Source organism: Zootoca vivipara, chromosome 9, assembly GCF_963506605.1.
Source record: "Zootoca vivipara chromosome 9, rZooViv1.1, whole genome shotgun sequence".
Lineage (NCBI taxonomy): Eukaryota > Metazoa > Chordata > Lepidosauria > Squamata > Lacertidae > Zootoca > Zootoca vivipara.
The window spans coordinates 14,642,086-14,670,008 of record NC_083284.1 but is presented as its reverse complement, the minus strand read 5'-3'; the positions used below and the strand labels follow the sequence as shown (position 1 = coordinate 14,670,008).

Here is a 27,923-nt window from a genome sequence, read left to right as displayed (position 1 = left end):
CTCTTCTGGACACGTTCCAGCTTGTCAGTATCCTTCTTCAACTGTGGTGCCCAGATGTTTTGGTGGATGAGCACAGATGGGCAACAGAGTGATTATTTCAGGGTTGGAGAAATTGTGGCCCTCCAGATGTTGGAGAGCCTCCTACACCCTACACCCATTTGTCCCAGCCATCATGACAATTGTTCAGGCCATTGGAGACCACGTTTACTCAATTCCTGGGTTACTTTGTAGGTTTTTCAGTTGAAAGGGAGACCGAGGGTCATCCAGTCCAACCCCCTGCAATGCAGGAATCTCAACTAGAACATCCATGACAGATGGCCACCTAACCTCTGCTTTAAAACCTCCAAGGAAGGAGATTCCACTACCTCCCAAGGGAGCCTGTTTCAGCTCTTACTGTCAGAATGTTCTTCTTGATGTTTACTCGGAATCTCCTTTCTTGTAACTTGAAGCCATTGATTCTTAAATCCTACCCCTCTGGAGCAGGAGAAAACAAACTTGCTCCATCTCCCACGGGGCAGCCCTTCAGATATTTGAATATGGCTATCATATCTCCTCTCTCTCTCTACTTTACCATGCTAAACATACCCAGCTCCCTCAACTGTTCCTCATAAGGCTTGGTTTCCAGACCCTTGAACATCTTGGTCGCCCTCCTCTGCACACCTTCCAGCTGGTCAATATCCTTCTTAAATTTTGGTGCCCAGAACTGGGCACAGTACTCCAGGTGTGGTCTGACCAAGGCAGAATAGAGCGGTAGTATAACTTCTATTGATCTGGACATTATACTTCTGTTGATGCAGCCTAAAGTAGCAATAGCTTTTTTTGTTGTTGCATCACATTGTTGATTCATGTGAAGCTTGTGGTCTACTAAGACCTCTAAATCCTTTTCACATTTACTACTGACAAGTCACATGTTCCTCATCTTATATGGTTATTCCTGCTTAAGTACAGAACCGTACACTTGTCCCTGTTGAAATTCATTTTGTTAGTTTGGGCCCAGTTCTCCAATTGGCTAAGGTCATCTTGAATCCCGATTCTGTCTTCTGCGACATTAGCTACCCCTTCCAGTTTGGAGTCATCTGCAAATTGGATGACCTGTTGTGCAGCAGTAAATTAAGCAGAGTCTTCTTTATAAACAGAATAGAACTTTACTGAAGAAAACAAACTTGTCCATAAACAGCATAGTTAAAGAGCACACACAGAGTGCTCATAGCAGAGATCTTAGTCTTCACAGAGACATAGATCTTAGTTACTGATTAACTGGAGCTGTGGAGCCGCTCTGTCTGCAACAAGCTATACATTCACATACTGAGCTGAGACTGACTCAGACTCTGAAGACAGACTGAGCCCCAGAGAGATGGCTGGTTACATTTATAGGGAACCCACGATGAGTCACGAGTCACGAGTTACAGTGACATGGCAGTTTACTGCTAACAGTTACAGCTAGCAGGCTTGAAATGATTGTGTAGGCTTTGTAGGCCGTGCCTAAGCCTTGCCTGCTTCTGCTCTCAAGAACCTTTGTCTCATGACATGAGCATCCCCTCGGTTCCTTCATCTAAGCCTTTTATAAAGACATTGAACAACAATGGGCCCAGGACAGAACTCTGTGGCCCTCCTACATGTCACTTTTATCCCAGGATGATGAGGAACCATTAGCGAGCACACTTTGGAGTCAGTCAGTCAACCAGCTACAAATCCACCTAACAAGTTATCTCACTCAGTCCACATTTTATCAGCTTCTTCGCAAGAATATTATGGGGGACTTTGCCAAAAGCCTTACTGAAATCAAGATACACTACATCCACAGCATTCCCCTGATCCACGAAGCTTGTAACTCTATCAGAAAAAGAAATGAGATTCATCTGGCATGACTTGCTTTTGTGAAGCCCATGCTGGGTCTTAGTAATCACAGCATCCATTTCTAACTGCTCACAGACCGACTGTTTAATTATCTGGCAATTAAAAAGTTCTGGCATCCTTCCTCAGATAATGGAACTCTTCAGCCAAAAATGAAGCAGCATAACAACAGAGAAATCAATTTTAACACATTATTTGCTTAGCTCGTTTTGAAACATAACATATGAGAAAGCAGATTATTTCGAAGATCTTGATCAACTAACATAGTGACTCACAATATTGTATTGAGAATCTATTTTAAATTGCTTCACTCATTATTTCTGTCTAACTATGTGCAAATATGATGTGTGGACAGACCCCTGTCCAAAGGAATGCAGAATACAAAGGGAGATGATGGAAATGCAGGCAGGGGTACACAGGGGAAGGATATGTATTGATTTCAGGTGCAAGTACAGAGGGGTCTCATTACTTAGTGTTTGTGCCAAAGCCTTGATGGGAAAGTGAATTTTGAGGTTGGTTTAAAGGAGAGGTGGTGCAATGATATTTTACGTATCTAATGATTAGATACCTGAGCAAAATAATATAGTCCAAAAAAGGATAGATAGATATAACTATAACTATATAAAGGTACACACCCACCCATTATGTTACATGTTAATAATATGGATACCATATGGACAAGGTATTCTTGGGGTATGTGTTTGGGATAAAAAACCGATTTATAAACAGGGAAAAGAAAATCTTAGATGATGCCAGTTGCTGGCAGGAGATGTCAGAATTCATTAGGCGTCCCCACCGGTTTTCTATTGGCTTTGTTATTTGGTTTCCGATATTTGTCTTCAGCTGTGTACTCACACAGCAGGGATCTTGGGGTGTGTGTGTGTGGTAGAAGATTTCCCCGGCAGCCTGCAGGCAAACTGCAGCAAAAGCAAAATGAACCAGTGGGGGCGAGTGGAGAGGGCCAAAGGAAGGAGGGGGAGCGACAGCAGCTATTCTGAATATTTTATCACAGGGGTATTCCAATAAAGTAGAAAGTGGGGGAAGCAGGGGTGTCTGACCTTGGCAACAAAATGGGCATCCTGGTGAGGGGCACTGAACCCCCATCCTACCAAATGCTGATGTCCTTGCAGCTCCTCTTCTTATGTGCTTCTCAACCAGCCGAAGTCAGTTCCAGGATTCAGCTGTCAGTTCTCAGCTGTGTCTCATTCAGCTATGTTCTCCACACCCATTTCCAGGTACGTCAGGTTTGATGAGTTTTCCAGGGTGTCCAAAGGATGGGGAAAGGCCTCTGCCCATCATTCACAACTCTTTCTTGATCCTCTGTTCTCTCCTCATTCCCCAGGTGTTTTATAAATGTTCTGCTCCTTAGCTTTCACTGCCTCTGCACCTTTGTACTGGATGTATTCACTAGATGATTCATCAAGGGGTAGCATGTGCAATGTCCCACTCATCCTTGTGCATTGCTAAGAGCCATGTGGGAATGTTCAGGGAGGCAGGAGAGGATATATTATTTATTAATATCCTGCTAACTTGCGCTAGGGACGCAGGTGGCGCTGTGAGTCTAGGGCTTGCTGATCAGAAGGTTGGTGGTTCGAATCCCTGCAACGGGGTGAGCTCCCATTGCTAGGTCCCAGCTCCTGCCAACCTAGCAGTTTGAAAGCACATCAAAGTGCAAGTAGATAAATAGGGGCCGCTCCGGTGGGAAGGTAAATGGCGTTTCCGTGCACTGCTCTGGTTCGCCAGAAGCGGCTTAGTCATGCCAGCCACATGACCCGGAAGCTGTCTGTGGACAAACGCCAGCTCCCTCGGCCTATAGAGTGAGATGAACGCCGCAACCCCTGAGTCGGACACGACTGGACCTGATGGTCAGGGGCCCCTTTACCCTTTACCTTTAACTTGCGCTAGCAAGTTCCTTTACTTAGCAGAGTTTCACATTCCCCTTTTAAATGCACAGTGGGTAGTTAGTTGCAGGCTTGTGTAAGCCTCTCACTATTAGGTTCCTGGTAAGTTCACTTTGGTCTAAACCACAGAGCCTAGGGCTTGCTGATCAGATCGGTCGGTGGTTTGATTCCCCGCGACGGGGTGAGCTCCCGTTGCTCAGTCCCTGCTCCTGCCAACCTAGCAGTTTGAAAGCATGTCAAAGTGCAAGTAGATAAATAGGTACTGCTCCAGTGGGAAGGCAAACAGTGTTTCCGTGCACTGCTCTGGTTCACCAGAAGCGGCTTAGTCATGCTGGCCATATGACCCAGAAGCTGTACGCCAGCTCCCTCGGATAGTAAAGCAAGATGAGTGCCACAACCCTAGGGTTGTCCGCGACTGGACCTTACGGTCAGGGGTCCCTTTACCTTTTAAGTTCCCTTATATCCCTCTTAAAAGAATAAACATGGCACAATCTTGTGTAAAGTATATAAAAGTAGTTTACTCACATACAGTTCACAGATGGATCCCTGAAGGCAGACTTAGTTACAAGTATATACATGTGGAGCTATCCCATATGGGGATAATCCCGGAGTCCTCAGTTGGCTGGAAGCCAGCAGAGCATCTCTAGCGAAAAGCTGCTCCAACGACAGAGGAAGTCAAAGAGAGAGAGAGAGAGTGCTGCATGCCTTGTCACTTTTGTTACCTCAACAGGTAAGGTCACACCCACCTCTAGTCACATGCAAAGGAAGTATGTCCCAGCCAGGAGGAAACAGGAAGTTTTCAACTGGCTGGACCAAACATTCCCCCACATGTCCACTCTAGGAAAACAAGGAATGTTGTTCTTGACTGCTACTTACATATCACATCCCACAAGCCAGAGGCTGGTTTGTATTTCTGGTCAGGCAGCTCCCCAACCAAGTACCTATAGGAATGGAGAGGCAATGCAAACTCACCCACTTCCTTCAAGCATTAGCACGTCAGTCCTTCCCTCTCCAGCTGCTGGTGAGTGAAGATTTCTGCCTGAGACCTTGGGGAGCTCCTGCCAGTCAGAGGAGACAATACTCAGTGCTATATGATCCCATCTCACTTCCTAAGATTAGCAGCTTCCAGGATACCTTCAAAGGTAGTGCCATGTAAACCGCATTGCATTTCAACTCTAAGGTTACTAGAGCATTGATTACCTGGGCCTCCAGTGAAAGCACTGAATCAATGAGTAACCCCAGGCTGTGTATTTGTTCCTTTAGGGGAAGGGCAACCCCATCCACACCTGAATCCACATCTGAATAAGTGTGCATGCACACGAAAGCTCATACCAATGACAAACTTAGTTGGTCTCTAAGGTGCTACTGGAAGGAATTTTTTTATTTTGTTTCGACTATGTCAGACCAACACGGCTACCTACCTGTAACTAGAACCCATCCACACCAGGCTGCCTCCCTGGATCTGAAAACCACCTCCCAACATTGCCTCTGTCTTGCTGGGATCCAGGGCTCATCCATACTTCTGCTTGCCCTGCCAGAGCAATCATCAGTTGGTTCCCCCCCCCCAGATTGACATTTGCTCCAATTTAATACTAAACAGCAGGTTTTATGGGGGAAGGGGGCAGGGCAAAGGCAAAACTGCTTGGACCTGTGCTTTCTAGTCATGGAACAAGTGATAGTATGGATGAGCCCTAAGTTTATTGGCCCTCATCCAGCTCATCACTGCCTCTGGACACTGGTCCAGCAACCTGTTCATGCAGTGGCCAGCTTGATGCCTATGGGAAGCCCCAAAGGATGCGAACACCTCTACTGACTTGTGGTCCATAGCAAACTGGCGTTCAGAGGCATTTGCCTCCACCAGTGGAAGTACAGCATAGCCAGCATGGCTGGTAGCTATTGATAGCCTCATCCTCCACAAATTTGTATGAAAATGGTACATAGATTATCTGCAGGGAGGATCTGAATAAAACCCCTTTTTTTGGGGGGGGGCTAATCTTTCACAGACACAAACACACCACAAACAGCTTCTTTTTAAGCAGGGGTAGGGGATCACTGCCCCCTCCATTAAGTTGACCTGACATAAGTAGCAGTTTGAGCCCTTTCTCCTCAAACCACACCGCCTGCCCCATATCTGATGTAGCTGCGGAGGAACAACCAGGAGCTTAACTTGAGTTCCTTAAGGCAGTTGAAAGGGGCAGGGGCTTGCTGTCAGCACCAAAAGCAAGTCCTACCCACCTGTCAAAATGACCCACAGAGGGTTAGGGATGCTGGGATCTGGCCGGCCAGGCAGAAAAGGTTCACTTCCCCTGTTTTTAGCAAACAGAGCTGTCAGGGTTTTTTTGTGTGTATATTTTTATTTTAAAGGTGCCTTATTCACTCATTTCCCCCACCCTCCTAGCACAAATTAATTATTAAACATAGCTGGCATGCTTTTTTCATCATGATGGAATCTGCAATGAAGGGGGGGGAGAGACACACATTATTCAATTAATCCCGACTGTGCTTCTGCAGAGTAGGTAAAAGCCTCTATTATTATTGCATTATATTGCTTTGCAAAAAAAAAAAAATCAAAGACATGAAGCAATTGTGGCATGGAGCAGGTAGAAACAGCCTCCCAGTTTTGTTAAACTAAGCTGTGACTCATGTGTACTTCCAGAAACGGCATGCAAAAGCAGATAAGCCCTCCGGCGAGACTGAATTTAGGAGCAGAGAAATTAAAAGAAGCTGGATTTAGGGCGAAAGAAGGACTATCACAAGGAGAAATATTCTCAGATGCTATACCAAGAAAGTTTATTCCTTCTTTCCCTTTATGAGCCACCTTTTACTTGCACCACCCTAAGCAGCCTAAAGGAAAGTTAAAACAATTAGCACAATAAAAAAAATATTTAAAATAAAACAAGAACAAGTGATATATTAAAAGTAGAAGGAGAGAACAGGAAACATATGCACCCAATAGCTTAAAAGGCATGGCAAAATGTATTCTAGCTGAGTCAAAGAAATTGATTGAGTGGGTTCCTCTTGAAAGGAAGTTTGACAGAAGAGGTGCCACCACTGAGAAGACACTGCTTGTTCCTACTCAGAATCGTGGTGGCTGGTCATGATGTCTTTACCATTTTGTGAAGTAAATCACAAGTACTCAGCCTAAACTAGTGTGACCACTGAAATCAACTGTTGACTCAAGCTTCTGTGAACAATGATGCTTGTGTTTGGCTCTGATAAGCTGGATTCCTTAATATTTCTTCCGCTAAAGCTAAAAGATTGCTGGAAAGAGATTAGGGCCATTTAAGAGTTGCATACTTTGACTGAAACGGAAGAAGAATCTTTGAAACAAATTAACACTAGCAATGAATTTAATGATGTAATAGTTGTATTCTTGTCCTTTTCATTTTTCCAGTGCTGCATATGATGCTGTTCTCGACAGAAATGTGGCCATTAAGAAGCTCAGCAGGCCGTTTCAAAATCAAACACATGCGAAGCGAGCTTACAGGGAGCTAGTCCTCATGAAGTGTGTGAATCACAAAAATGTGAGTTTTTCTTTCGGTGGTGGGATTGAGAAGTACGAACATTTGACACTGCAAACCGAGAGAGAGAGAGATAATGTTATGCCCTGATTTAAAAACAAGATTATGTTTTGCTTGTTGTTCTGGGGAATTACTCCCTTGATAGTTGTGCAGTGTCTGCATGAATTTGGGAGGTATGGGTGTGATCAAAGCTGGATTATTCCCTTCCCAAAAGTAGGTGTCAGGGAAAGGGTAAAAGCTTAGCTGCACTCACTATTCGTTGGCAAAAGAGAGTTGAGTCGCTGAGCCTCGGATCAGCATATTTGATTATGCTGTCACCATGGAGATCTCCTCCTATTTAAATCCCATGAAAGTCCTGTGGAGAAAGAGTGGAAAACCAATTCAGTTTCCATTCTCTTGTGCAGCAATAGATCAATTGTGTGCTTATTATCCTGACCACAGCTACATAACTGGTATATGCTAATACTGGATAACATTTGTGCTTATGTGAATAGCATCAGGATTAAGGTCAAGGTCGGAACTCACTGACATGGGGTAAAGCAGTAGAGGAATGAACCTTGTGTTCTCTTTCAAGTGGATTTTTTCTTTAGTTTTATCCCTTTCTTTCGTACCCTTTTCTTTTTGCAGCCTCCTCACCAAATGGTAAAGGGCACAGTTCTCTTCCAGCACAGATCAGACCATCTCTCTTCCCCCTCCCTCAGCAAGACATTTTCCTATAAGATTGGTTCACGCAGCTATTCTCAGTGTAGCAAAGCATGAGGTCACTGTTTTAGGAGGCGGGCAGGTGTGGAGGATTCCCTGGTCCTGAATGGGGTAACTGTGCCCCTGAAGGACCAGGTGCGCAGCCTGGGAGTCATATTGGACTCTCAGCTGTCCATGGAAGCGCAGGTCAATTCTGTGTCCAGGGCAGCTGTCTATCAGCTCCATCTGGTACGCAGGCTGAGACCCTACCTGCCTGCAGACTGTCTCGCCAGAGTGGTGCATGCTGTAGTTATCTCCCGCTTGGACTACTGCAATGCGCTCTACGTGGGGTTACCTTTGAAGGTGACCCAGAAACTACAACTAATCCAGAATGCGGCAGCTAGACTGGTGACTGGGAGCGGCCACAGAGATCACATAACACCGGTCTTGAAAGATCTACATTGGCTCCCAGTACATTTCCGAGCACAATTCAAAGTGTTGGTGCTGACATTTAAAGCCCTAAATGGCCTTGGTCCAGTATACCTGAAGGAGCGTCTCCACCCCCATCGTTCTGCCCGGACACTGAGATCCAGCACCGAGGGCCTTCTGGCGGTTCCCTCGTTGTGAGAAGCCAAGTTGCAGGGAACCAGGCAGAGGGCCTTATCGGTGGTGGCGCCCGCCCTGTGGAACGCCCTCCCATCAGATGTCAAAGAGAAAAACAGCTACCAGATTTTTAGAAGACATCTGAAGGCAGCCCTGTTTAGGGAGGCTTTTAATGTTTAATCGATTTTTTAATTTTATTTTTCTGTTGGAAGCCGCCCAGAGTGGCTGGGGAAACCCTGCCAGATGGGCGGGGTATAAATAATAAATTATAAATATTATGATGATTATTATTATGATATGATGATGATGATGATGAAGATGATGATGACGGGGTAGAAATTAACATTAAAATAAAATAACATACATATTTCCCATTTAAATCCCAAATACAAAATTTAAAATTTAGGTTTTGAAAATGATCCGGCCCCCACCTCAGTTCTGAATTCTTCAAACTTCATCATTTTAGAAGCTGCCAAACAGGAAATGTCAGAAACTCCTCAGAGCGGGAATTGTAGCTCTGTGAGGGGAGTAGACATCTGCTAAAAACTCTCAGTACCCTTCAAAGAACTGCAGTTCCCAGAATTCTTCATGGCTGTTTAAAGTGGAATCAGAGTGCATTAAATATATGATGTGTGAATGTGGCCTGGGTCAGTTGGAAGGATCAGAAGCAAGCATGTAGTCCAGTTCAGGGAGAAATCAAGAGCAAACAGAGATCAGAAGATTGAGAGGGTAGCAATGTGCAGCTACCTTGTGCGAAGGGCTGTCAAAAGGACAGGTGCTCTCTCATCTTCCAGGCTCAGATGTTGCCTGTTCATTCTTTCAATTAACGGTTTAATAATGTGCTTTCAAATTTTATACATTTCAGACGCTTAAGTCCGCATCCCCCGCCCCCTTCACTTGTAATTACCGCAGAGTGCCTAAGAGGCTAACATTTCCAGTGAATCGAATATATATGTCACAGCTGCAGATAATTTGGTTCATATTGGCAATAGTCGTTTAAAATGGTGGTTTTTAAACTTCCTTCCATGTATGCTCAGCTTCCCACTGGGAAGCCTGGGAAATAGATTCCCTAAGTAATGTCTTGAGGAATTGCAGGTCTGAGGGCCAAACATGTCTCTCCTGGCCTCTCTGCCCAGGCCTCAGAACTGTGCCTAGCCCTATCATTGCTCTGCACCCTCCTCTCATGATTTTTGCCAGGCTGGAATGTGACCTTGAACTAGGATAATTCCACTTTCTTGCCGATTTTTGCCACACTCACTACTACGTGGCCCTCTGGCTGAAAAAAAGGGTCCCACCTACTCCCTAACTGACTTATTGAACTGAGCCAGGAGTCAGGGGGACCTTGTAGCTCCAGGATTCTTGGCAGCAATGGATTATTCAGCCATCTTGAAAAGAGAAAGCTGGAAAGAATTGTGGAGTTGGAAGGCACCCCCAAGGGTCATCTAGTCCAACCCCCCTTACAACGTAGGAAGAGGGGTGGTGCTGCAGATGGGGAGATGAAGGAATGAAAGGAAGACTCCACTGTCTAGGTAAAGTTAGGACAAGAGAGCTGTGGGAACCCATAATGCGAGAGGGATGAAACGGACATGGGAGGGGCTAGGTGGGTTGCCATCCACCAATGAGATGGCAGAAGATGAAGCATTCATGAAATATATTGCAAAATAGACACCTTGTGGCATTTTTTTTAATGCCTAGGGGCTCCATGAGTTTACTCCTGTGTGCTAGGCCAGATCAGAGCAGTTTCCGCCAACTGTTTGACAGAGCAAAACAAGAACGCAGACGGCTGTATTTGAACCATATCCTGTATTAGTTCGAAGTTACTCCCAACCTCTAGCACTGCCAATGACCAGCTTCATTTTGACACCTGCATCTCTAAAGGGCTGGTGCGTACAGAATACATTTAGTTGGGCTGGGGTACATCCTTCAGCCTTGCAGTAGGCACTAACTAAAGGGAGTGACAATAGCAGCTTTTAAGTTCAACCTAAACTGCAACTGCCAAATAGTGGCAGCAGTAGCAGAAATTATTAGTAGCAGTGGATCACAGTAACATCCTGCACCCCTAAAAAAACCCCCCAAAACAAAGAAACCATTTGCTTTTAATAAGTTGTTTCTCTGAAGCCTCCTTCCCTGGCGAGCATCATTAATATATCACTGACGTCTCGTGGCTTAGCAAATTCTACATGTTTGCTTCCAACGAGGCTGAACTCCCAGTTTAGAGGCGGAATTTGCTCCGCTTTTGTTTGAATCAAACGCAGGCAATCACAGTATTCTCAAAACAATATCTTTCTTTGCAACATATGCCTTCGTAATCTGCTGCTTGTGGGTTGTTGTGATATATATATATATATATATATATATATATATATATATATATACACACATACACACACACACACACACACACACATATATATATATATATATATATATATATATATATATATATATATGCACTCTTACAGCAAGATGGATTGGTGTAAACTGAACAGTTTTAAAGAGCAATTTCAGTAGCGCAATCTGTCATAATCTGATCAACTCCTAATGTTTTATTATCATTCTTTCCTGCTCTCTCCTTCTCTCCCTCCCTGCTTTTCAGATTATCAGTTTATTAAATGTCTTCACACCACAGAAATCTCTGGAGGAGTTCCAGGATGTGTAAGTAATGGGGACAAAAGTAAAACCTAAATCTTTGCCATTTGCGGGAGGGGGGAGAGGATTGAGGTAGAAGTAGGCATTGTACTCTCCAGTGAACAATCCGCTCTCCTCTGTATCGGAGGGCAATGTTGCGCACGGGCAGCTGAGCCTCAAAGTCTTCCGGCGTGGGGGGGGGGAGGTACGCTACCACCACCCCGGGGTGAACGAAGGCGTCGTGACACCCGGGGCAGGGTGTCGCTACATAGGGCCCATGTGTGATGTCGCTATGTACGACGCATGTGCCGTATGTAGCGATGTCACACATGCGCTGTACATAGCGGTTTGCCAGCGGCGCCACTCCAGCGCTGTACAGACGGTCCCGGGATCCTCTGCTCGCGGCTGTAGCGGCAATGGAGGGATCCCACTGCCATCCGTATGGCGCTCAAGCAGCGCCAGTGGCAAACCACTATGTTCAGCACATGCACAGCGTCGTTACGTACGGCGCATGTGTGTGACGCTGCACATGCACTGTACATAGCGGTTTGCTGCCGGCGCCGGGATCCTCTGCTCGCGGCTGCAGCCACGAACGGAGGATCCTCCACATGTGGCTGCGGTGGTGTGATGGCTGCCTTCTTGTCACCCCCCCCCAGACATGGCATCTGGGGTGCACCGCCCCCTGTTGTGACGCCACTGCGTTCCCCCTAACATCACTGCCGGCTGCACCAGCAGAGTTGCAAGGCAACCCCAGGCTATCAGCCGGCAGAGTGGGTATGGATGCGGGCCATTTAGACTCGGCGTGCCCAGCTATTTCCCTCTTCCTTGTCTCTTGGGTATTGTGTAAGCCTTCGTTTGGTTGGAGGGGAAGTTGTTGCCTCGCCTGCCCCTCCTCGGTAAGGGTATCCTGTTAAAGGTATCTGGGGTGGGAATACTGTCCGAAGCCTGGGCATTAGCTGGGGCCATGTAACAGCCCCTACGGTGACCCCTCGGGGTGCCACTATCTGACAAAAGTTGTACGGCACCTCCATCGGTGGTTTACCCTTCTGTGGACTCCCTGCCAGGAGTCAAGATATAGCCTGGCTTCACCCCAATGCCTAAGCCAAACTGCTCACATCTGTAACCAATAAAGTTGTGGCCTATTTGAACCCATAAACCAAATATTCCTTGTCAGTGTGATTTACTGTTCTCCTGGAAACTTTGTGGCTCGGGTGCCTTGGGGCGCAACTAAAACTCAGGAATAGCTGAACGGAAAGTGCTCCTTCTCCTCAGAAACTGCCTCATGTCCAGAAATCCGTAAGGTGGTGACCTGATGGAACCAACCTTTTCCCATTTCTGTGTCATTCCTGTATTTTGTACCTACAAGAGGAGTAGGGGTGAAAAGAAGAAGCGAATGACCAGCAATTATGGATGCTGGTTTTATATAATGGAAATAATTAAAATGAAATAATGTGTTTTGAAAAGAGGTGCAAGCAATTAAAAAAAAAGAATCAGAAAAAGTCAAGGTAGGAAAACTCAAGACTATCTGCCTACTGCTTTTAGGTATGTCAGAAAGCACTTTCCACCTCGATTTAGAAGTGTAGAAATGGAAAATGTATGCTGAGCATCTTAATAGAGGTGCTTGAGAAAATGCAGGATGTGGGGTTGTGGTCGTGAGGGGGGTCTGAACATGTTCAGACATGCAAAGGAATCTGAACGGCTCTAAGCAGCTCCTTTTGATTCCTTTGTGTTGATAGCTTTCTCAGGCAGCGCCTGTTACCTCAGAACTCCCCGAGGTGTGTAGGCTTCTGAAAGGTGCATAAAACACTCTGAAATTATCTCCTTGTGTTATTTTTGTGGCGTGTTTTTTTTTAAGGAAGGAGGAGAAACATTTCCCCCCTCTTCCATATTTATTTTCCGATAACCTATGACTGTAAAAATCATTTACCTGGGGGCAAAACAGAGAATTGCTAGTATTTCCACTGAGCATTGTCCGCCGTTGCTTGGCACGTAAGGAGAACCTGACCTGAATAATATTTAAGGTAATCAGAAGTGTTTCTTAGTTGGCCAAACTCTCCTCATTCTGCTGCCTTAAAAACAAAACAAACCACAATTTCCTTCACTATGCACTATACATAGTTTGTGTCCTATAACACAAGGGCAAAATCTTGGCAGGGGAACCAGCTGTTCTCTTCACACTGTGATATGTCAGTGTTTTTAAAACTCTCTTCTGCGATGCCCTTGGCAATTGCAGAAGCGGCCGGGGAAACTAAATCTCCCATAATCCCTTGTGCCTTGGCACACTCTTACTCAGTGTGGTGAGGCAATGGAGGGGAGGGATGGAGAAGAAAACTCTCTCTATGCTCCTTCTCTGCTCTTCTTTCCACCATCCAGTTGCCTGTGAGGAAAGAGGTGGAGTTGTTTGGGGCATGGCAGGGGATGGATTTGGGGGATGAGGGAGGGGTAGCAGAGATGGGTGGGCAATTTCCCCAAGCCTTTCAAATTGACTAAGAAAAATTACCATGGGGTATTTGATTGGGGGGCATTTTGAGTAATTTCCAAGTTAATGTAAGGTAAATTTCAGGGGTTCCCCCCCAGTGGCAGAGCTTCATGCTCCGGGGACGGGGCTGGCGCCCGTTCCGGGGGTGGGGCGCGCCTCCCGAAGGGCCGGGGCGCGCGTTCCAGGAGCGGTGTGCGCGTTCCAGGGTCGTGGTGCGCCTCCTGGAGGGGTGTGGTGCGCATTCCGGGGTGTGGCACACCTCCCGGAGGGGCGTGACACACATTCTGGGGGCGGGGCGCGCGTTTTGGGGGCAGGGTGGGCGCCCCCGATGGTGCCCCTTGGAGCCCGCCGCTCAGGGCAGCCCGCCCCTACCGCCGCTATCTTCCTATGCCCCTGTTTCCCCCATATCTAGTAGCAGCTACCCTATCCCTTTAACCACTGGGATGTAAATGAAATCTCCAGCAACGTTTAGAATTTAGAATTCCCTAGCCAATCCCATTCCACGATTTCCAGTGTTGGCATAACAAGCCAGCACTGTTTTTATTTCGTTTTGTTGTATCTGCATAATAATTATCAATCAACTCCCCCCCCCCACAATTATTTATTGAAGGTTTCTTGACTGTCTGCAGTCCCTCGCTGCAAGGTTTGCAATTTGCAAGAGGCAGGCAAAATGGAGGATGGGTCAGACACTCCTAATGTGGACCTGAGGATAAGCAAATAAAAGTCATAGTGAAAGAGGAGCGGCGAAGCTGGAGCTAGGGTGGTCCAGGAAAAGCCTTTGTTTCGGATGGAGACAAAGCTCAGTGGCAGAACACTCCCCCTGCGATCTCTGGCATCTGAAATCAAAAGGATTGCCAGCAGCCGAACCCATGCAGGTCAGAGAAGACCGTACTGAATTCTGGCCTGACACGTTACGTGGCAACCTCCTTAGAACAGAAGAGCAGCCAATGGAACATCTAGTCCAGCTTCCTGTTCATACAGTGGCCAACCAGAAGCAGGAGCTTAGCTCAAGGGCACCCTCCCCTCCTGCAGTTTCCAGAAACGGGTCTTCAGAAGCATTGCTGCCTCCAAATATGAAGGCAGAGCACAGCCGTCACACAATGAGGTCTTCAGGAGGGGCAGGAGAAAGAGACAAGGGTGTGCAAGGCTGCGGTCCACATGCAGAATGTATGCCCCTTGCCACACTAGTTACTGAAGAATGAAATGATGCTGGTGAGAGAGAAAAAGGATGCTTACATTAAATATGTCATTCAGTGACATCTCACCCACTCCGTACTCTCAGCTGCATCACGATTCTATGAATTTTTTTTTGGGGGGGGGGGGTTGTTTAATTCTGATACCCAGCAAAATGAATTCTGATGGACACATCAGATACAAGAGCGTTGCTGTATCTCAGGCATAGGCAAACTCGGGCCTCCAGATGTTCTCAGACTACAGTTCCCATCATCCCAGACCACTGGTCCTGTTAGCTAGGGATGATGGGAGTTGTAGTCCCAAAACATCTGGAGGGCCGAGTTTGCCTATGCCTGCTGTGTATCTGATCCACGATGAGTGCTGATTATTACATGGCACTGTTTTCCTCTTTAGGTATTTAGTAATGGAGCTGATGGATGCCAACTTGTGCCAGGTGATTCAGATGGAGCTAGACCACGAGCGAATGTCTTACCTGCTCTACCAAATGCTCTGCGGCATCAAGCACCTTCACTCTGCAGGAATCATTCACAGGGTAAGCCAGACATCCACCCCCCCCCCGTCACCACACAAAAAAAGGACAAATGTCCTTCTACAGAACAGAAAAAAACAAAACATTATTCTTTGGAGCGTGCCCAGTTTTAGCTTCTAATATACTATTATACCCATACCTGGGGACCTTGGGGGCAGTGCTGTTCTTACAGCAAACACCACCTCCCTTGTCTCTTCGGATGACCAACCTCTGGTCACATACTGTGCCCATTTGCCCCCTCTTGGGTCATTCATCTCTCTCAGAGGGTATCCTCTCCAGTCCTGCAGGACCGCCAAAGCAGATAAAATTATTTAACAAATCGCCTTCCCCGTGCCCCTCAAGGCAATGCACAGAATGCAATAAAAACAGCTGAAAACAATACCAAGTACACAGCAGCCATGTCGGAGACCAATTCATCCAGGCTTTTGGAACAAAAAAATGTCCTCAGTTGTTTCTGTGAAGTGCAGATAGTGAGTGCCTGTTTTATCTTCACAGAAAATACTGTTCCACAGAACAGGGACAGCCGCGCCTTTGTGGCATTTGTGATATAAAGTATACCTACTGAGTCTTGTAGGTAGAACTCATCATTCCTGTCCCGCCCCCCCCCACTCCCTCATCTCTTTCAGGATTTAAAACCAAGTAATATTGTGGTAAAATCTGACTGCACATTGAAGATCCTGGATTTTGGACTGGCCAGGACCGCAGGCACTAGCTTCATGATGACTCCTTATGTGGTCACACGTTATTACAGAGCACCGGAGGTCATCTTGGGAATGGGCTACAAGGAGAATGGTAGGATATACATGTGATGTGAGCGTATGGGATGTTAGCAAGGCTGAGACTGCCAGCTGGATGGGAAGGAATGACATGGGCAGCTCATGTACCTTTAACAAAACCTTATTGCACAGATATCACCTGGTGAAACTTTTCGCCAGCGTGAAACGAACAACACAATCACCTACTGCAATGGCTGGTTGAAACACCTAGGGTTGTGCGCCACGCCTGATTATTATAGGCAGGAAAGCAACACAGAGGATGATGCAGATATTACTGAAGTTAAGAAACACCCAAATCGGATACGATGCGCTATCTCATTGCATCCAGTCCAGTATCATTGGAGGCACGTTTATAAGGAGGGAATTTAAACAGACCTTTTCATCACCACACTGTGAATTAAAATATTAAAACGCTCTTTGGGCGGGCAGTGGGTGTGACCCAAATATTTCCAGCCTTCCTCGATTCCAAATATGGTCCCCCTTAATAAATTGTTGCCCTAGGAGCACACATCCTTTCAAAACAAAGGAACTCGGACCTGTATTCGTTTCAGTTCAATTTTTTGTGCATAAAACCATGGGTTGCCATGAAGCTAATAAAAACGGGTGAACAACATCCAGCCCTGTGGCTGAGAAAACATATTATAAAATCAAAACACAGAGAAACAGTAACAAAATTATGATTGCAACAAAAGAAACTTACATCAAATTATCTCCAGCCTAGGAGACTGTGTTAGATGGCATGTATTCGCATCATTTTATTTGCTGCCCACGGCACTGCAAGTAGGGAGGTTCTCTAAGTGATAAAGTTTTTCTGGTTGCATAGGAGAAAACATTGGTATCACAAAATCAACAAGGCAAGCAGACGAGAATCTAGCTCTAGGCAGGGTTCTATAGCAAATGGTAGACAATGGCTTGGATCCCAATTTGTCCTCTGCCAATGGCAGGGCTCCTTCCATTCATGAATCTAGTGGGGTCCAATGGAGTCTCCTGATTGAGTGCAAGGCACCCCCATTTTTCTCTCTCCATTTTTCTTTGCACCACTTTTTCTACTGCACTGTAAGGTCCCCAACCTGCAATAGCAGACTTTTGAGTGCCAAAAGCATCTTAGTTAAGATTTATGGCCAATATGATCAACTTCTCTTTGCCTGTGCACATAAGCGCTAGTCCAAAGTAGTTTTGGGAAATTTATTTTCAAGGTAAACTTGAGGGTAGGGGCCGATACCTCAATCATGTGAAGGCAGTAGACAAACATTTTGTTTCTTTAAAATATTTTATGCCAAACATTTTTGGACACACTCGAGCAAGTATCCCATATCTGGGGCTTAAGAAGCTTTGGAAACATACCAATTTTAACATTACAACTCACCTCTAGACAGGAATGCAAGGCTACTTCAAATTTAACTCAGCTTATCCAAGGGATGGCCTTGGCATTATTACTTTGGATAAAAACATATGAAAATATTTATGTTCTGGAACAATCCCATAAACCTTATCTTATCAGGAATCCAGGGTCTAGCTCATAGCCTTTAAGAACTTGGGATGGCACAAAATTAACACCTATATTGGTTGCTGCTATTTTTTTCATTTTCACCTAGCTGTAACTGCTACAGACTCTCCACCAAATAAGACGGGGAAACAGTTTTCATCAAAAAGCAATGAGCGTCACTGACAAGCTCAGTGATTATATGAGCCAGAGTTGGCTGCAACTGCCTTATAGAGTCAGGCCCTGTGCTTACTTTTCCCCCTGGGAGGAAGAGGTGGCCTGCCCATGTGAAGGCGGCAGTGGCGGCAGCCCCGCAACGCAGCCTGTCAGGCTCCATGAGAGCTGGTGCAGCTTTCCTGCATGTCAGCTGTTAGCTGGGAGGCCTAAGAGCCTCAGCAAAGCTGTCCCTGCACCTCCAGCTCACCTGCACCTCTCCGGAGCCCTAGAGGACATCCCCTTTAGGCTCTGGGGAGAGTCTTCTCGTGAACCAGAGATGTAGAGGGGCTTTGCTGAGGCTGGTCAGGTCTCTTCCCCCTATTTCTTCCCGGACCCAGCTGAAAAGTGCAATAGGTGCCAGCTGAAAAAGAAGAAGCCCTGATTATTCTGCTGATAATAATCCTTCAACCCCTTCAGCAGCAGGTCCCAGGGTGGGTTACAACAAATTGAAATTCAGTATTAAAAATGGTTCAACAAATCCTAGTTGTGGGTCCTGAAAACACATCTCAGGTATCCAAGGCAGAGTACAGGACTATTACAGTGCTGTAATCTAGATGTGAAATGCTCATTTTATTTTATTTATTGAATTTATATACCACCCTATTCCCAGGGGCCTCAGGGCGATTCACAGAATAAAATCAAGATATAAAACCACAAAATACATAATAAAAACAATAACCCAACAGCACCCCCCCCCCAAACCAAAAGAATAATTCTGATCAAACTGACCTTCTAGGAAGGAGGGGTAGTGTTATTTTGTTGTGCTCAATAATCTTGTCACATCAACAACCATTTATTTGTGTGCTTAAAAAACAAAAGCCCTATCGGTAGCACAGTATTAAATCAGTGCTTCATAAATATTAGGCAACCAATTTTGCAGAAGGATGAGCAAGTAACACCATGGAGATAAATCCATTACAGTAGTCTGTTTCTGCTCCCCAAGTAATCTTTCCCAAGTAATCTGAAAACAAAGGTTCCCTTTTGATGTTAAATGTAACAGGGAACTTCCAGATTGTTCCATTTTTAATTTGTGGAATCTAATTAGCATACTGCAGCACTTCAACTAACATTTGGCTGCAATCTGCAAACTAGCAATTAGATAGCTATTTCAGTCTGATTTCTTTGTTATTTAAATTTGGTAATGATTGGGCCGCATTTCCAGCACACCTTGTGTTTATCAGTTTAAAAGCCAGAGCTGAAGGTGATTCTACTACAGTGCTGTTATCAGCTTAAAGTAAATAATTTAGGGGTAAATGCTTTTGAAACCTTCTTAATCAAGATTGCTATAGCAACTTCCAGAAAAGCTAAGTTGAGTTTAGATGTTGCCTTTGATCCAGAGCTCTGTTTGTCCTCAGGTGAGCTCAAGGTGCTCTGCATGAGTAGGTTTTGATGGGTGGAGTAGATCCACCTGTCCATTTTTTTCATTGAACTGACAGGCTCTGCAGTTCCCTCAAGGAATCACACAATCAGGGCAATTCTCCCAATAATTCTGATTACGTAAGCACCTGCAAATGGCAGAATTGGTTGTCGTAGAATGAGCAATCCAGTTATTGCTTCATAGCAGTACATGCATTTACCTAGCAAGGGAAGCCAAGCCGAGAGAGGGAAAGCTTTTGACTAGTGCAGGGTTTTCCAAACTTGGGTCTCCAGCTGTTTTTGGATTACAACTACCACTGGTCCTGGTAGCTAGGGATGATGGGAGTTGTAGTCCAACAACAGCTGAAACTCAAGTTTGGGCAACTCTGGACTAGTGCCTATTACGATTTGGCTGTTTTTGACATCTAATTTTTGAATCTGTGGAAGTGCATGGTGCAGTTCAGTATCTGTAAAGAGAGAGCGCTTAATTTTCAGCTTTCCTCTCTATTTGACTATTCAGCACAAATTCCAGGAGGCAGATATTTTGGTACGTTTGGATTTAATCTCTCTCCAACCATGCAATCTTGCCTGTTTAAGGCCAGTTTCATGCTTTCATTTTCTCTTGGCACCTGACTTTATGGATGCTATATTTCCCCACTATTTTGATGCGCTCTGTTCCCAAAGCCCCCCCAATTGCCCTGTTGCCGCCCCCTTTAAAAGTGAGAGCGATGCCAGTATTTCAGGCAGGCTTTTGCTGCCCTGTGCACCCAGTACCACCCCTTCCCTCCCCACCCCACCCCAAAACGAAGCATTTCACCTTTGTCAAAAGAAAGGACTTGGCTGGTGTTTGTTTTTGTTTCTTTTGGAGAGAGAAAAAGAAGGTGGGACAGAAAAAGCGAAACCTGTTGGACTGTGTTCACACCATACATTTAACACACTATGATACCACTTTTAACAGTCACGGCTTCCCCCAGAGAATTCTGGGAGTTGTGGTTTGTTAAGAGAGAGTCATTAGGGGACCCTTATTCCCCTCCAAGAGCCAGAGTGGTTTAACAATCAATCCCTCTTCAATGAGAATTCTAGGAATTGCAGCTCTGGGAGAGGGGAGTCTCCTAAAAACTCCCAGCACACTTAACAAACTACAGCTCCCAGAATTCTCTGGGGGAATCCATGCACATTTAAAGTGGTATCGTTGCACTTTAAATGTATGGTATAAATGAGGCCTTGGATAGACCAATCGGTTATCGCCAGCTATAAATGCTGGGCCTCTGAATATTTGGTACCGGAGGGGTATGGCTGCCCTATCCTCATGTTGGGACCCCGTGCTACTAAAGTTGCCAGACTGCAACCTGATGCCCTCCAGATGTTGTTGGACTACAACTCCCATCTGCCCCAGTGGCGAAGGCTGCTGTACAGACCTGTACACTGCCTAGTAAATCTGGCAGTGTGACCACTGCAAGGTTTTCTTGCTCCTTCCACCTCTGTTGCCTGTGTTCCCCCTCCTGCATATGCTGCTGTGCATCTCCCATTGAATCCTGCCCATTATAGACTAGGAACTCAGCTATACAGCTTCAAATAAAACGTGTTGTGTGTGTTTTAAGTGCAATGTGACACTAGATGGTGATGGCGAGCCTTATGGAAAATTCAATGTATTTTTCAAAACGCTTCTTCTTCTTTTTTTTTTTAAAAGCATCTTCAGAACATTTTTAAAATATATGTGTAAATTCCACCTAAGGCCACATTCACTCCATACTATGATACCGCTTTAATTAGTCATGGCTTCCCCCAAAGAATTCTGGGAGCTGTAGTTTCTTAGGGGGGTTGAGAGTTCTTAGGAGACTCCTATTCCCCTCACAGAGCAACAATTCACAGAGTAGCTTGACAATCCACTCCTCTTCACAAGGAACTTGTGACTGCTGTACGTGTGTGCAGGTACCAGAACCTTGTGGGTTGGACCAATCGTGTGCATGTTCATCACCCTGAGGAGGGCAATAGGGGAAGGACCTATGCGATTGGCCCTACCTATATTAGCTGGGTGCACTGCATGCGTACTCAGGTGGGTGCACACAACACAGGGGCAGCCATCCCTACACTGCTTCAGCTCTGTGTACAGGAGACCTGCAGCGTCACTCCAAAGATGCATTAACCCAGAATTGGAACAAGACGAACTAGAAACTGGTGTGGGCTGGATAACCCTGGATGTGGCCTCTGGGAGAAATAATGTATGAACATGCCAAAGAGAACTTGCAGGCGAGGGAAGATGGGAGACAAAGTGCATCCGTCTGCCCTCAGAGCCAGATTCCCTTTTTACTCACAATATGGCAGCCCTAACGTCCATGGCCAAAGCCTCCTGGATGCAGGGAAGGGGAGTTGCGGCTCTCCAGATGGTCCCAGGCAGTGTGGCCAATGGTCAGGCATGATAGGAGCTGTAGTCCAGCAACATCTGGAGGGACGCAGCTTCCCCATCCCTGAACTAGATCTAACTTGGAATAATTAGGTGCCACCCTTTCCCTTCTCCCCAGATTGGCCTACTTTGTTCTAGAACCTGGCCTTTTCTCCTGTGGCAATAAAAGCGAGAAACAAACGCATGCAACTTTCCCCCACTTGGTCTTGTCAAATGAGAGCAGCCCAGGTGGCTTAGCTTGCACAGGAGCACTCTAAAGTGACGGGTCACACATGGAACAATCCGTAGGGTGCAATCCTTCGTATGCCTACACAAGTGTAAGCCCTGTGGAGTTCCATGGGCCTTACTCCCTGGTAAGTATGTTTAGGATTGCAGCCCTGAAGAGCATTATACACATTTAAATTGGGACCATTTAAACAGGAAAAGGTCAGGATTTTTTGAAAAAGTGGAATAAAACTCTGATAAGATTGATATTTGCTGGGTATTAATGCTTCTTCTGTTTATGACATCTTTTTTTTTTGTATGTGTGTGTGTTTTAAAAAATTGTTCGGTGGAAGGTGCATAAATCTGTGCTTTCTCTGATCAATCTACTCTTTCCCCCCCTCTGCTATAGGAACCAAAGTGTCTTAGTTAACTTTGCCTCCCCCCTCCCTTTCTCTCTTCATTTCCTTGTCTCTGCTGTTCTAGTGGATATATGGTCAGTAGGATGCATTATGGGAGAAATGGTGCGCCACAAAATCCTCTTTCCAGGAAGGGATTGTATCCTTATGCCATTTGCTGCAACCTTCATCGAATTATTTCTCTTTCATCCCCCGCAGCCTCATCCTTGACTTTTCCCTATTAAGCAAGCAATATATGAGAGGAGGATAAAAAGACAGAAGCGAAAAAAAGCTGAATCTTAGGGGTGTGTTTAATTATGATTGGAGTCACTTGGGAATCAGCAGCAAAACGAAACGAAACAAAACAAAACCCGAACCGCCAGCTATATGACAAACGCTATCAAGCAGGTCTCCATGCTTTTACCCTTATATTTGTTAACGCCTTTTGGGGGGTTATAGAAGAACCAGCCACTGATGACAGACTTGTAAGATTTTTCTTATTGATTGCATTTTAAAGAAAACGGCCCATTTGTTCCTTTAAACTTTGTTGTTTTTCCCCCCTTCCCCTCTTTTGGCTGAATGTTTTGAAAATCGTAATTTTTTTGATGTTTGTGGTGACATCATAATCTTTTGCTTGCTAATGCATCGTTCGTCTGGGTCCACCATGATGCTGTATAGACTCCGGATATGAGTCGATACAACATTTTGTTCTGAATGTGTTGACTTACCCATTTGTTGCCTAGAAGAGATCCGGCAGTCCTTTGGCGCTTCCTAGAAATGGAACTATTAACCAGATTTCCAGTATGAACTTTCCTTTTTTTGTGTGTGTGCATGAGGTCTGCACAACCCCCCCCCCCAAAAAAAACACAACTCTGCTCACCCCACCCACACCCTTCTCTTGCCCTCTTCATTTTGAGCTTTGGTGATATTCTTTTTGCCATCTCTCAAGGTGGTGAAAGTAATATTAGAAAATGAAAACAACTGCAATCTAAGAAAGAAAGAAAGAAAGAAAGAAAGAAAGAAAGAAAGAAAGAAAGAAAGAAAGAAAGAAAGAAAGAAAGAAGCTTTCTAGTTCATCTGTTGTAGGCAAGGTATAAAAACACATTTATATTAACAAAACACACATATTTACCGTACATCTTCTTTGCTGTAAAAGAAACAAAAGGAAGACTTCCACCAGCGAGCTAGGAGGAGGGTAAATTGGCTTGAGAAATCTTTTGACAGCTGGTGTGATAAGCATAAGGTCATGAGCACTGATTAATATTTGGCGCCTTTTGGTGATTAGCACAGGGTCAGCCTTTCCAACAAGCTGTGGTCATTTCCTCTCAAATGTTGGGGATGTAGGATGTTATTGAAAGATAGGAGGATAGTTTGCACAGTTTGCATATGGAAACCAGCTGAAGAGGCTGGCAGATGAATGAGCCCACAGCCGCACATCTGCAGAACCCAGCACGTGCCTAAAAAGGTATATGGAGGGCCACTTGCGCCAGCACTTATGTGAGGGGAATTGATCAAAACTTTCGCACATGATGATTAAAGTTGAGTTCTGTTGTGACCTATCTCAGTTGCTCAGCCAAGGCGTGCATACAGTTCACTCTGCAAAATTCTCCCCACCCATTCACTTCTATGGGAGGCGAAACTCCATACACAGATCCTTTTCCATGTGCAGAGCTTCTCCTTCTCCTGTTGAGGTGGGAGAGAGCCTGCCCATGCTGGAGTTTTGGGGAGCGTGTAATGAAGCACCTGTAAAGCTCTGGCTTCAACAAGCCAAGTTTCTGAGGAAGATAATGCTCATTTGGGTGACGCTTCTCATACACCTCTCACTGTGCAAAGCGCATAAGAACGCCCCAAATGCTGCAGGAAAATGTCCCGGAAAATCTGGCTACCACAGTATTCTTCTCAGTAAATGTGGACCGTGGCATTGCTCAAAAGATAGGGAAGCATGCCATGTGCACGCACACATATTGATACCGTAATTCGATATACTTGTTTGGTAAAACTGGAGATTTGTTTCTCAAGATGTCCCCATAGGATATCTTGTATAGGATAGTCTCTCATTGAAGTAAGCAGTGAGATATGTTTCACACAGATGTTTTTGCCAACAAGGCCCTGTGAGTGCAATTCCACCCTATAAACACAAGCATCCTACTCGTACATTTCAAAACAAAATTATCCCTCTTTATTTGCACATATGGGTCTGATCTCCATTTCTGTGGCATCCCCATAGCAATGTAGCATATGCTTCAGACCATTGCTGGCTCAAAGCAAGTTTGCAGAGAAGGTTGCAGAGGCAGATGAGAACAGGAGCGTTCTGGCTCTTACAGGCTTCTTCTACACCCATCCCCCTTGTAGATCATGCTGCACGACATAGGCTGCAATCCTATACTCCCTTACCTGGGAGTATGCCCCATTGAACTCAGTGGACCTTACTTCTGAGAAGGCAGCTATAGGGTTTCACTGTTAATGTGAGAGTAGAGTCTGGCAAGTTTTGCAAGATTCTTGTTTCCCTGGGTTTCCAGCCCATTTTTATTCTTAGCAATATCAAAGGCCAAAGGCAGTCTAAAGCAGGGATCAGGAAACTTTTTCAGCAGGGGGCCGGTCCACTGTCCCTCAGACCTTGTGGGGGGCCAGACTATATTTTTAAAAATATATGAACGAATTCCTATGCCCCACAAATAACCCAGAGATGCATTTTAAACAAAAGGACACATTCTACTCATGTGAAAACATGCTGATTCCCGGACCGTCCGCGGGCTGGATTTAGAAGGTGATTGGGCCGCATCCGGCCCCCGGGCCTTAGTTTGGGGACCCTGGTCTAAAGTGTAACTTTCTGGCCCCATGCACAGAGGTGGGTGGAGGGCAAATCTTTGTCTTTTGAGGTGTGCAAAGGAGAGGTTGTGCACGGAAGAATGGATTAAAGGCTGGAGTTGGGGAAAGAAATGTGAGGGACCCCCCCCCAATGGCATTGCTGAGGAAGGAAGACCGTGAGGACTATTTTTAATGGGATTGTTGAGTTTTGAAGCACAATTTCTTTAAAGAAAAGTAAAATATTCTTAAACTTCACAAAATGTTACGCACCTGGAGTGGTGTCACTTGTTCCCTGAGTTGTTAACAGGAGCTATTTAGCTAAAGGTAAAGGTACCCCTGACCGTTAGGTCCTGCCACGGACGACTCTGGGGTTGCACGCTCATCTCACTTTATAGGCCAAGGGAGCCGGCGTTTGTCCGCAGACAGCTTCTGGGTCATGTGGCCAGCATGACTAAGCCGCTTCTGGCAAACCAGAGCAGCACCTGGAAACGCCATTTACCTTCCTGCCGGAGTGGTACCTATTTATCTACTTGCACTTTTTTGCGTGCTTTCGAACTGCTAGGTGGGCAGGAGCTGGGATCGAGCAATGGGAGCTCACCCCGTTGTGGGGATTCGAACCACCGACCTTCTGATTGGCAAGCCCTAGGCTCTGTGGTTTAGTCCACAGTGCCACCCGTGTCCACGAGCCTGTCAAACATGGGTAGCCGTGCTCTGCATAGCATAGCGTCTTTTACAGCGTTATTGTGGCTAATCTTTTATACACCACATTGAGTGAAAGTGGTGATAGAGTGGTGGTCTGGAAGAGGGGGCCTGTCCCCCTGCCCCTTCCTGAACAGTGCACCTGCCCCCAAACTGTGACAATGTTGGTGCAAGCTTTGCTGATGGATTCAAAATGGAACAAGTGGGTTCAATGGCGGGTTGTAGGTCAGGATGATGTTCCCATTGGTCAGTTCTCTTCCATCGTGTGCCCATCAGCCAGTATTAGTGTCCCTGGTCCTAGATGGATATTCCTTTAATTTTTTGAATGGCTTTTGAAAGCTAGCAGCTGCCACCCCACCCTGTGGCTTTGAGTCACAGAAACTGAATACACCTGTGAAGCAGTGCCTACTTTAGCCTGCTGGGAACCGACTCCCAATCGGTTTTCATTGGATAATCTCTGGCTTCTAATGTTATGAGAGAGGAGGGAGAACACATTTCTCCATACACCTTTGGCCACACCATACATCTGTTTAGAAACCCGCTCTTGAAGTCAATGGGGTGCCTTCCAGATGTCAGATGGTCTCAGCCCCTATCATACCAACTACTGACAGTGTTGCCTGGGGAAGATGGAAGCTGCAGACCAACATCTGGATGGCACAGTGTTGGCTACCTCTGCTTTATTGTATCTCCACTTAGTGAATTTTAAAAAGAACCCATTGCTCCAGCTTTTCCACATATGGAATGTGTTGCAACCTTTGGTTGCTCTTTTCTGCACTGCTCCCACTTCAGTGCTACCCTTTTTTGAGATTGTACACAGCATTCCAGGTGTGGTTGCACTTCAAATGTGTTCAGAGGTGCCACACTATTGACAACGCAAGCAGTCGCAGATTTCTGCAAAGGCATCACAATGTTGGCTGCTTTGTTTTCAGTTCTTTTTGTAATGACGCCTAGTATGGAGCTTGCTGTTTTTCCTGCCACTGCAGACTCGAGATATCTGCACAACCCCAAGATCTCTTTCTTGGTTAGTCATCTTCAGGCTAGCACAGTGTTTCTCAACCTTTTTTGGGCCACGGCACACTTGTTCCGTGAAAAAAATCACGAGGCACACCACCATTAAAAAGGTTAAAAAATTTAACTCTGTGCCGCCCTATATTATAATTATGACTGTAAGAAACACTTGCCAAATATTGCTTTCCGGCGGGTCAGTGCTGTGTATTGGCAGCCGCCAGGCACGTGACAATGCAAATCGCCCTTCTCGTCACCGCACGTCGCGGCACACCAGCCAGCGTCTCACGGCACACTAGTGTGCCGCGGAACAGTGGTTGAGAAACGCTGGGCTAGCAGTTCAGCTCTTGATTAACTGGAAAGGGTATCACTTCCTCTACTTTCCCATTTGGAAAGCAGAGAGGAATTTCGCCACAGGTGGGCTGCTTTCTCCCCTCCTTCCCCAACCTACTGGGGATGTGTGTTCGCAGTCTGAAGCAGGTGCTCTCGAACATGCTATGCAAAACCATCCTGCAACCTTTTGAATTTGGCTTTGTTAAGTTTATGGATCCCAAAAGGTGTTATACTGCAGCAAATAAGTGGATTCCCCAGACAACTGAATCACATTTCTAAGCAATGCTATGTTAGAAGCCTTGGTCATTTAGCTGCTGGGATTTCAGCTTATAAGGGGGAAACTGCAGCTCCTTTGCTACAGGCAAAAGGGAAGGTGATTTGCATATGTCTCCAGAAAAAAAGATCTCTTTAGGATAGAGACCAATATGCTTATAAGAATGCAGATGAGACTTATATTTTTAAATTAGTCATTTAATTATGGTCACAAACCATAGTGACATACAGTAGCTAGCCTTAGGTCTTACTGTGTTCACTGAATTCTTTCTTTCTTTCTTTCTTTCTTTCTTTCTTTCTTTCTTTCTTTCTTTCTTTCTGCATCACTCTCGTGCACATAGGCAAGTATAGACATATTTAGCAATAAAGATTAACCATTCTACCCCTAGCTACCTAATCCCCCCCTCTCTGTTCTGCTCAACTCCTTCCCCCAACTGGAAAGTTTAATGTAAGCCATTTTTTGTACTCAAAGAAGTGATTGCCCAAAGGACATTCCATTTCTAAAAAGCAAAAGAGAGAGAGAGAGAGATCTTGGCACTCAGAAGGACATTTGCTTGGGAAATGAAATATCCCCCTCCTTC

At 45.6% G+C, this 27,923-nt stretch overlaps 1 protein-coding gene across 1 annotated transcript in view; it reads left to right on the top strand.

Annotated features, from left to right (window-relative positions):
• The window catches only part of MAPK10 (mitogen-activated protein kinase 10), a 218,344-nt gene that overhangs the window by 149,781 nt on the left and 40,640 nt on the right, over positions 1–27,923 (top strand). Inside the window, exons 5-9 of the mRNA XM_060278429.1 lie at positions 7,150–7,279; positions 11,157–11,215; positions 15,255–15,393; positions 16,017–16,182; positions 22,313–22,384. Coding sequence (XP_060134412.1) covers positions 7,150–7,279; positions 11,157–11,215; positions 15,255–15,393; positions 16,017–16,182; positions 22,313–22,384 — 566 coding nt within the window. The remainder of the gene's footprint in view (positions 1–7,149; positions 7,280–11,156; positions 11,216–15,254; positions 15,394–16,016; positions 16,183–22,312; positions 22,385–27,923) is intronic.